General features: G+C 40.9%; 1 protein-coding gene across 2 annotated transcripts in view; it reads right to left on the reverse strand.

Annotated features, from left to right (window-relative positions):
* The window catches only part of XKR6 (XK related 6), a 279,753-nt gene extending 268,413 nt beyond the window's left edge, over positions 1 to 11,340 (reverse strand). The window contains exon 1 of one of the 2 annotated variants that reach the window (XR_009702026.1): positions 10,607 to 10,691. Coding sequence is in view for 1 of the 2 variants with exons in the window: in XM_061199467.1 (XP_061055450.1) it covers positions 10,607 to 11,340 (734 nt within the window). In the remaining variant the exon portion in view is untranslated. Of the gene's footprint in view, positions 1 to 10,606 lie in introns of both variants that reach the window. The other variant, XM_061199467.1, reaches the window with a different exon arrangement.
* Between the last annotated feature and the right edge of the window lie 332 nt (positions 11,341 to 11,672).

Here is an 11,672-nt window from a genome sequence, read left to right on the forward strand (position 1 = left end):
ATGCATATCTTTTCCTTCAGAGTCAGCTTTAATGAAAACTGCCTTACAGAAGGCAAAATGGCAGCATCCTAAACATACAGGGCTATTTATAACTACTATTATAACAGGGCTATTTATAACTACTATTTAGTTTACTACTCAAAAGCTGCGTTCCTTATAACCAAGCAAAATGACAGATATGGAGTTCTGTTCATTTTTATCCAGAATCACAGAGGATCCAACCCAGTATACGGTGTGCCTGCCCATACATCCTGTGTCCCTCTCTGCCAGCTGTTATCTCTCCTAGAAGTTCTGACCTTGAGCTTCCCAGTTACAAGGAGCCTGGGTTTTCTCACCACTGCCACAGTACATTCCTAGATGGAGCTCAAAGGATGTTATTTTGGTGTGTGTAGATTTTAGGGGTCCCTGTTGATCCACTGTACTAAATATCTTACAGCAGGGAAGAGTAAAGACTGTAAAACCCCTTCCCAACCCCTCCCCTAGCTATTCCTCCCCATGAATCCATCAAGCAAAATGTAGTTAGGTCAAAAAAAAAAAAAAAAAAAATGTAGTTAGGTCATTTTTCTTCTCTGCTTCCTTCACTCCTGTCTCTAATGACACCTATTTAATACCTATTAGGACACTTCTCCCCTTTCATTCACCAGTTTCCTTTTAGGAATCCTATCCTTGGCACCAATTTTAACAAATATAACATTTCTGAAAATCTGAGACATGAAATTCACTCTGCACTGAATATCAATTTTCCCAACATAATGAAATGCCTCTAACCTGGCACTTTTAGAGCACCAACAGTGATCATTTGTGTTAATAATGACCTTGAAGTACTTCAAACTTCCAAAGAAGCTTCTGAATCAAAAGGAATATTCAATTATATGCCGTACAGTTTTAATGTAAAATGCCTTTACAGTATTCTAAACCTTAAGTATAACCCATATATGCCATAGTATATGGCAAATATAGCTGCCATTTGATTAATACACACTTTCACCAACCATTCCAGCTAAGAGTAAGGTCCGATCAGAGACTGTTTAAATACTGGTGTTCCATTAAAATCATCATCAGAGCTTCCTTTACTCATTCCACCCCTCTATATCTGATACGCCCAGTGCTCAAGTTCACAAAAAAAAAAAAAAATTCCCAAGTGATTCTAATATAAACTCCTTCTCCCTGAGAACTACCGCTGTAAATATTGGTAGAAATCAGCCTATAGAAATGTGGTTCTCATCCCTGTCTGTGCACTGCTTGGGGATCTTTCTGAAAACACAGGCTTTTTAAAATAGATTCTAAGGCCCATCCCAGACCTACTGGATCATAATCTCTTATGGTAGAACCCAAATATCTGACTCCTCAGGTGACCCCAAAGCACAGTCAAGTTTGAAAACAACTGCTTTATAACCTTAAGGAAAGAGCTACTACTCTTGGTATTTCCAACAGGTAAACAGAGAATCAACATATTGGTGCATCTTGTCTGCAGAGTTTAATATGAAATCAGAGGTCTCAAAGAACCTCAGCGTGTACATCAAGAGGCCCCAGTGGTTCAAGAATATCATTCCTCCACTTTCAATAAGCCAAGACAGCAAAGTCCCAAAGTAAAGCAAAGTAATTAGTGAGAAGAGGCTCCGGATCCTTACAAGAGATATAGAAAACTGCATATATTTTGCCGTCAGTGAGATCTGGCTTCAAAACTTTCCTCCACCAGTTACCAGTGACTTATCAGATTACTTAACCTCTCTAAACCCATTTCTTCATGTGAAAATGGGCACAAAAAAACTTATAAAAATTTAAATGAGACAACATTTGTAAAAAAAGAATTTCTAATATAGTTTCCTTTCCACCTTAGTAATTTCTATGCATCCTCCACTCTCCTTTGAGTCATACACTCTAACCTGTTACATTAGCCCTTATATCAGGTTATTGCTGTTACATACAGAGAACACATGAGACATATTTCAAATTTGTTCCTCCAAAACTAACATGAAGTTTAAACTCTGTCTACTAAAAACCAGCTGAAAACCCACCAGTGCCATAGTAACCAGATTCATAGTAACTTCTTCAGGACAGAATTTTTTTCTTTAACTCTCAGGTCCTGATTCCAGTACAGCAATGGCTCTCCAACTTTAGAGACCTAAGAACGACTAGAGAGCTTGTTTAAAATACAAATCCCACCTCCCACCAGCAATTCATAATTGATTCAGGCAAGGATTCTCAATGGCCACTAAAACTATTAGGTAAAAGGTTGTCAGGAAATAGGCCTTGACACCTTGCCAAAAGTCTTACTCCACAAGTTACTTACTGACTGCAAAGGGGAAAATGTACCTTTATACAGAAGAATCTGGCAGTCAGAACCCTAACCAAGAGATAAAACTTAGCATCACGAACAGTGAGATGAATCAGGTTATAATGTGATATGATGCAAATATGAAGTGGAAAGCAGTACTTTTGACAACAGTATGTAGTCTGAATATAATCAAGCCCCTAGAAGCACCTTCAAGTTTACCCAGAATACAGAGGGCAGATGAAACTTGGAGGAAACAATCAGGTAATCCAAAATATGGAACATACAAGAGAAGTGGCCCAGACTCTGCAAAAGTTAACATCATGAAGAAAAGAAAAATTTAAGAATTGTTCTAGCGTTAAAGAAACATAAAAGCAATGCTGATTAAGCAATTTTGATTAATCCGTGTTGGGAGGGAGAAAACCTATAAAAGACATTGTTGGCGACAAATGAGCAAATCTGAACATGAAACAACTATTAGATGATTTTTCTTGAATTATAGAATAATTATGGGATTACCATTAATTTTCTAAGATGGGATAATAGTATTATAGCTATGTAGAATTAGTCTAATTATTTAGTATTTGAGGCAAAGTATGGAGAGGTGCAACCTCATGATACATGTTAAACACACATAAAGCTATCTATGTTAATTACAGAATCCAGGTAGTTGGTAATGGGCGTTCAATATACTCCTCTATCTCCCTGTATGCTTAAAAGTTTCCATAATAAAGACAGCAAGAATACACATTCCCTGGTCCAACTCCCTGAGGTTCTGATTCTTTAAGCCCATAGTAGACCCACAAATCTGCATTCTAACAAGCCCCGGGCCTATCCTAATACAAGAGGTTCTCTGACCACTCTAAGAAACACAGCCAAAGAAAGAAAGCAGAAAGCGTCTGCTGTCTGGAAAGGCCTGGGTTCCTAATTTCCTGCCAGCTCTATTTTATCACCAGGCTTTCCAAGCCATGAATTTGGTGTCTTCCTCACCTTTGCCATCTTTCTTCATGTGTACAGTATGTTTAAGAGAGAATCAAAAACCGGACATAATGGTGAAAGAGAAACTTTCTACTCCACGTACCTATGATTCTTTGAGAGCATCTGGCCAGGGTAAACAATAACTATCAACTCTTCCTCCCTTCCCAGGGTGCTGTGAAGAAAACTGGTATGTTTACCTTTCTGTGAACTGAATATTCAAATTTCTTCCTAGAAATGATTTGATGGACATATAATCCATGCTCTGTATATTAATGACCAATATAAAACAGAAATAGCTTTCTCACAATTAAAAAGAAAAAAGACCAAAATATTGCATACAAAAGTTATTTTTAAAACCACTTGTTTGATATTTCAGAATAAAAGCAATATACACGTAAAGACACTTTTTGTTAGCAATATGCAAAATACCTTAGGATACTGTCATTTGTTTTAAAGTATATTAAAATACAGTAATGCAATATACCAAGATTTACCCACATTAGACATACAGAAAAGAAAAATCTAAAGCTGAATTTTATGTACAAATGTGTTCTTGTCATAATCATAATAATATTCACTGAATCCTTCAAGCAAATCACATCTTTTCCCCAAATTCAACTTAAACCAAAGAAGTACCTATACCTTAATCTAATAAAATACAAAACACAAAGAAAGCTCACTTAGAATCATTTCCTAAAACAGCTCACAACTGACAAGAAAGCTATCATTAAAAAAAAAAAATTTTACAAACATTAACTTTTCAAAGTTAGAGAATACATATCAAACGATAAATTGCAGTAGGAGATTTTGAGGTTCCTCCCCAATTAGAAATTAATCTAGGTAAACGACTCAGAAAAACCTCCAAAATATATGTTAGATGTATGCATTGCTTTAGCTTAACCTAACAGTACAAAACTTTAAACATAGGATTATAAAAGGACACCTTAATGTAATTTTAGCTGAAATTGCAAGTTCCCAAAAGTAGCTAATAAACCAGGATAACAAGTTTCTCAGGAAGTCTTATCTGCTATAAATTTTAACATTAGCTAACAATATATACATAATGCCTCTATAGGTAGCAAAGTGATTACAAGTAATGAAAATTTTTTAAATTAATAAGTCAAAATAATATATGATAGGACTTCAAAGCAGTTCCTGAGAAATCCACATTTTTTAATATTTTAATTGTTCAAACTAGAGTCTGAAATTCCTTGTTTAAAACTTCGGAATGCTAATACCTATAGCATAATAGACTTTCTAAAATTGAGGGGTCTGAAAGATCAATCAATTTAACTCCTTATTTGATAAATATGAGGAAATGGAGGCCAGAGTTTTTTTGAACTTGCAGAATGATAAACCTGATTTCTTAACTCCAATGTTCCCTTTATACTATTGCTGTGTCCTGTGGTGTTTTTCTTTGTTTTTGCTTTGTTTTGTTTTGTTTTTTTGAGTATCTCCAGTAGTGGTAAATAGTGGATCGCCTTTCGGCAAAAAACCAAAGTCAGTGAACTTCTTAAATGAGGCTATATTTTCATGATTTTAAAAAAATTAATTCTTTGAAATTCACAATTTCTGACTGGAAACTAGGTAAACAGAGTATCACAAGGAGTAAAGTTTTAACCACAATCTTGTTTGCAGAAAGCACACTGTAAATCAAACCAACCCATGATGAAAATAGCAACAATTGAGACAGTTTATTTCTTTTTGTATCCCACCTAATCTTTCCAACTCTCCAGAATTTATCCATTACATAACGCTAACTAATTGGCCTTAGGGATAAAGTTTGTAAAAGCAAAGCGAATGATGTTAAAAGGCAGAAATGAACTGTTCATGATTTCTGACATGTGCCTACTAGGTTTCTGGAATGCTAGCCTTCTGCAATACAAATTTGGTGTTTCGTTTCTAGATCATTCTGGAAATACTATCCTTCAGCACTGTTTGCAATTTTACTCAAAGTGTGCCATTTTTTCATCACCTTCCCTTGAAAATTCACCATAGATGTCAAGTTTTTACTGTTTCTGTTCACTCAAAAATGAGAAATAATCTTCAGAGATGCTTTCTTCATACTCGCTCTCCTTTAGGTAAGTAACTCGTTGTCTAAATATAACTCTTCTACCCTCACAACTCATCATGTATTTCCACAATTTTTCAGGTAGGGGGAGGAGGAAGGGATTAACTAGATGAGACTTTATGTTGTTAAATTTGTCCCTTTTTTCCTTGATGGTATCAAAGCATCTTGCCCTTTTCACGATTATAAAATTATTATCCTACATTTTCTTCTAGTGTTTTAACAATGTAATATTTCATGTTTACACTTTTAATTCTTTTAGAATTTTTGTTTATGTAAGGTAGAGAGCTATTTTTCCCCCAATTGCGTAGTCAATTGCCTCAATACCATTTGATAAATAATCTTTTTTTCCTTCACTGGTTAGGAATGCCATCTTTACTGTCTACTAAATTCCCACAAACCTGTCAATCTCTCTCTTTACTCTACTTCAACACCTATTTGCTTAATTCCTCTGCCAGTGGCACACTGATCTAATTACTGACACTATGGCACATTCACTTCTTGACAGAGGAACATTTTTCTCAACATTTTTCTTTTGAATCTTGAAAGGTTTTGACTACTCAAACATATTACTTTTCTCCGATCAATTTTCCTCAAGTTTCCCCTCAAAAAAATCCCAGAGTTTCTTGTGAACCAGAATTCCATTAAACATATGGACCAAAATGGAAAAAAAAAAAAGATTTTTACAATATAGAGATTCCCATCCAGCAATAAGCCGATACTATATAAAGTCTCCTACACACACGGACACACACACACAAATACACATATACAATCTTTTATCGTGACTAGGACTGGTATCCTGGCCCCACGAGTGAATTTCCTTATTTGAAAGGTAACATTTCCATTCCTAAATCACAACATCTTAGAGCTAGAGGGACATTACAGATCACTTAGTCCAACACCTCTTGTAATCGCGTTGTTTACCTCAAGCCTACTTAAGAGAATCATTTCAAAATTAATTTCCCTTTTACATGCAACACAATCATAAACGTGCTATTTGAATCACATAAAAGGCAGAGAAGTGAGCTGCATTTATTGAAGAACGCTTTGAATTTAGGAATCCTTTTAGAATAAGATCCATACTTAGGCTCAAAGAAAAAAACACTGAGTACTGTTAAGTGCATACACTTGAGACAGCCCCAAGTACTGTATTTAGACACTCATGTTTCCAAGGTAAAGTCGTTTTGTTATGGTGTTGTCCAGGAACCAAGCTTCACAATACCAAAGCATTCCATTCCCGACTGTTCCATCCTATTTATTAAGAACACAAACCCAATAACAATCTCTAAATGGAATAAGCCTGAAACCCAATTCTAAAAGTGCTTTTCAAGCCTGGCTGCCCATCTGATCACCTGTGGAGCTTCTAAAAATAAGACTGCTTGGGTCCCACCCTGGGATTCTTCCTCAGCAGGTCCAGCAATGCTCAGGCATTTTTTAAGCTGTAGTAGGTTCTATTCTCAGCCAGAGTTAAGAACCGCTATTCTAAAATATTCAATAAGAACAAAGCCCCATAATTTTCCAAGTATCCCTACACTGAGGGAGGGTGGGGGGGGAGATAAGTTAAAAAAGCATCTTCACCAGCCCAGCAACATGTGCTGCTGATTAGAGAGAGCTGTGTCCCTATATTACATCAAAGTCTTGAAATGGAAAAAATGCTAAAACAAAGCTTTAGATTGTTTACAGACTGATGACCCCATTATGGCAGGTGAAACACCGCTTCCTTCCTCTCACTTGAAGGCAACCCTCTCCTCCACCTCATCTCCCAAGATAAAGAACAGCTGACGTTCACTTTAAAAATGGCAAATAAAATTCAGATTTTAATCTTAATTAAAATTTTTAAATCTTTAAAACATACCCATAAAAATAAATACATAAAAAGGGAGATTAATGATTCGGCTGCAACATCATGACATTACATGAAATTTTAGTCAAAGAACTTGCTTCTTGACTGCAGTGAGCTGCCAACACACTAAGCATCCCGTAAAAGTAGCAGAGAAGCAAAGAAAAGCCGATACACTGAAGGAAAAAACTTACACACAAAAATGCAATATGCAAACCTGTTTCTAAGCTCTAACCCTCCAAGAAAATGATCTCACTTTCTAATAACGACACATTGTACTAAATTGAAGCCGGTGTGACCCCTATTCCTGGTATGGGTGACTCATAGACCCGCTATCCCTGGGAAAAGCACCTGAAAAACAGAGCACATAAAGGTAGACAGTAAGTTCCACGTTAAGTAATTAATTAGGGAAGGTAAAGCATGCATTAAACAGACCTTAATCACACAGTAGTGCTCTGCAAAACAAGGTTCATGAAACCAAATCATCCTACAGGCAACTACTCTTCCATGCTCCAGTTCTGGCCCAGTCAAAACTATTTTCTTACATTCTGTGAACTCATTTGGTGAAAGAGATGTCAAGTATTTTCCATCTTGATAGGAAAGGCAACATGCATAGAAATTTACCACCTTAATGTCAAGAGAAACTAATTTTTCTTAAATAAGCACTGTGCTTTTGTTCACGTGAGTCAAATAATTTTACATTTAAAAAAAAAAAGCATATGAAGAGACACGCTTCAGGGTTTAACGCCATCAGTTTTGACAACATACTTCACCAACATCTTTTCTTAGAAATGTGGCCCAAATCAAATTCTTAGACCTTAACCTTTACGTCACATGACCACATGAAATAAAATTTAAGTAGCAAATATGATTAAGGGAACAAACTGTAACCCCAAAAGATCTGCAGAAAAAACTGAGATGATGTATGTTTATACCCACTGACAAGTTTGCCAAGAGATTAAAACAAGAAAAGAATAAACACCTTTCTCCAAAGCTTTTACTTATGAATGGTTTCCATGCAAGCCACATGCCTAGCAGGTGTTAAAGAGCAGACCCTGCTCCTGGAGTATCTCAAGTAAAACAAGCTTACTGGAAAAAAATAAAATCCTCCCTCAGTAAATATTTCTTTTGAAGTATAGTACGTTGGAATAAATAACTTAGATGAATTAGCATGTCTTTTAATACCTTAACTTTATAAAATATTTAGACATATATTCTAATCTTGAAAAAGGACCAAAAAATTTAGACATAGTAAAATCACAAGCATCTTTTCAAAATATATATATATTATATTTACCACTACAGACTCTGAAAGTTCAATAAAAATCTGGAAAAATAATACGCTACCCTGTTTTAAACAATTATAAAAGCTAAATTCATATTTAAAATGTACTTTTCAGTTTGTCCATAACTGGGACTTCTACTACTTTGCCAAATACAATTAAGGTTTAGGTCAATGGCGGGGGATTATTATGCCTAAAAAATTTGTGAAACAGAACTCCAATTTCGGTATGTCCCAAAAGCTTACTACTAATAAATATCTAGGATGGATTACATTAGAAACAATTCTCTCAGGAATTTTAACCTGACACCAAGGTTTTGATTGCCCACATCTCGACGTCTAACATGGAGAGATAGGTGACTTTCGGTACAAGCCTACTTATTAATTAGATGCTGTTAAATTTTACTACTATTTCAAAATCTCTCCCCATACTTTTTGTCCCTCTCCCCTTCATATCTTTGCATCTTACCAACCTGCAAGAAACCAAAAAAAGGTATCCCCCATGTTAAACACACTATCTTTGATTCAGTATGGATTGGGGAGTTTTTAGATTTAGATTTCAAATTCAAAACATATATCAAAATTTTCCTTGACCCCATATTAGGCTCATAATCGCTAAAAGTTAATCAATCATCTTTTTGTCTATTTTATTCCCTCTCTTCTTATAAACCTATCAGCAAGAAATAAATTATCTGCAGACAAACAGAGCTAGGATAAAAGGTTGCTTGGTTCAATCTAGGAACACCAGTAAACAACCCTGAGAGGACCAGGAAAATCAAGAACCACTCACATGTCCCCTATCCTGAATTTGCATGTAAATTCTGCAGGACTAAGTTCTTGCATGCTCTTTCATGATTCGACTTAATTCATCCCCATGCTTTCTGAAATGTTCTTATTTAAAATTCTGAACAGAGACCTAGACAAACAATTCAAAACACGCTGAACTTTATTTCAGTTAACCTGAGTACATACCAGTAAACTGAAATTCTGAGCACCTAAAATTTCCTACTAGGAATAGGTGCCTGAGCAGTGTAGGCAAAATGTCTTCTCACAGAAGCAACGTACCTGAGGGGCTCTAAATAATTTCTCTTCAGTAAGATTTTTTTTCTTGCAAACGCTCACCCACAACTCACTGTTTGCAGAATACACTCAAGCTGATTTAAGTTGGAGGGCACAGACTTACCAACGTTTTAATGGAATCATTTCCTTAGTTTAGCCAGTTAGGCTATTAAAAAAAAAAATCTGCAAGTGGTTTTTGAGGGATTCACCTGGCACATGGGAAATTTACAAGAAGGGAAAGAGCCCCAGGGCTAAGCTTGGGGCTTGTGTAAACATAAATCACCTGCGCACTGGCCTGGCTACCAAAAACAACGTTCCACCAGAAGAGATGTCCAGGTGGCTAAGTGATTTTCTGGAGGTGAGAGTTAAAAACAAACGCTTACACCTATCACATATTATACAATTTTACCTGTCACTAAGAAAAGGGCACGTCTAATCCAGCAAAAAAGTCATTTTTCCTTCAAGGAGAGCAGCGCTTTGGAGTCCTTTGCAGGGGATGGGGGTCGCAGGAAGGGGGGAGGGGGCGTGGAATAAAGGAGCGCTGAAAGGAGAGGCAGCCAAGGGGGTTGCACAGAGCCCCACACAGGCCACTGCGGAGAGAAGACGGGGAAAGAGGGGAAGATGTCTCACCGGGGCACAAAACCGAGTGCAAACCGGCTGGAAGAAGGAAGGTTCCCCCAGGAGGCGAGCTAAGGTGCAGATAAAAAGCGCTAGCGGCTGGTTACCTTGCGATACAGGGGCAAGGGACCACGGGAATATAGAGATCTACAGAGACAGAGGGGAGGGAGGATGAGGCAGGGTCTCCGCTAAGTGCCAACCAGGGATGAAGACAAACAGCGGGACCTGGGCCTCCCCGGGCCAAAAGGCGTGGCCAGGGATCCAGACCGCACGATGGTCTTTTTGAGACGCCAGGGGAAGTGCGTGGCAAAGCCCTCCTTCAAGACCCCGTGCCAGGCCCGTCCGAGGGGCCCACCTGCGGGGCCCCTCGAGGGCGGAGCGCACTCCGCGCACTCCGGAGGGCTCCGGCCTCGCCCGCGGGGCCCTCTGCAGGGCCAGCTGGCCAGGCCCCCGCCCCCGCCCCCACCCCCGCAGTGCTCTTACCTCCACACCTGCCCCATCTGCAGCAGGTGGATGACCGACAGCCAGATCCACACGGAGAGGCGGCAGAGGCGCTGCGCCCCCGGCGTGGCCGGGACCCCCGCGCCACGGCCGTAGACGGCCCCCATCATGGGGGGGCCCCGGCTGCTGAGACCCTCCACGGCGCCCAGCCCGCCGCCCGTGTAGTCCTGCACGAACCAGCGGAAGCTCAGGCTCTGCACCAACAGGGACGGCACCAGCACGAAGAAGAGGGTCAGCCCGAAGTAGCCGTAGTCCCCCTTGCGGTAGTAGTCGAGGGCAAGCCACAGGTCGGTGCCCACGTCCCCGAAGAAGACTAGCAGCGCTAGCACGATCCACAGGCAGTCGAGCCACGGCCGCTCCACCTGCGGCGGCTGCGGCCGCTCGGCCGAGGGCGTCGGGGGGTGGCGGCCGGCGGCCGCGGGCGGCTGCAGCGGCTGGTCCCCCCCGTCGGCGGCGGCGGCGCTGCGGCGCGGCGTCTTGCCCAGGAGGGAGCGCAGGCAGGCGGAGCGGCAGCCCCAGTAGCACGAGGAAGTGTTGCAGCAGTGGCAGATGTGCAGCGAGCTGCTCTCGCCGGGCTCGCTGCCGTCGCCGCCGCCGCCGCAGCCGCCTCCCCCGGGCTCCCCGTCCTCCTCGCCGCCGCTGCCCACCGCCTCGTCCAGGTTGTGCAGCTGGGCGAAGCCCACCCCCACGCCACCGCCATCGGATTTCGCCGCCATCTTGACTCTCTTCCCAGCTCCGGAGGTTGGGGGGGGAGGGACGGGTTGGGGGGGGGAGAAGGCAGGGAAAGGGGGGGGAAACGAATGGAGAGGAAGGGGGGCGGGGAGGAAGCGGGGGAGCAAACGAACGAGGGGGGAGTGGGCCAGGGAACCCCCTCCGCTTCCGGGTAGTTGGCGTCACTTCCGGGCGAGCCCCCCAATCGCACGGCGCCCGCAGCTCCCCAGCCCTACCCTCCCGGCCAAGATGGCCGCCCTCCTGTGCCTCAGCTGCTGGGCGGGGGACCGGGGGGTTCACCCCGCCAGGGCTCCCCTTCCCCTCTTCCGTTGACCCC

Source organism: Eubalaena glacialis, chromosome 9, assembly GCF_028564815.1.
Source record: "Eubalaena glacialis isolate mEubGla1 chromosome 9, mEubGla1.1.hap2.+ XY, whole genome shotgun sequence".
NCBI lineage: Eukaryota > Metazoa > Chordata > Mammalia > Artiodactyla > Balaenidae > Eubalaena > Eubalaena glacialis.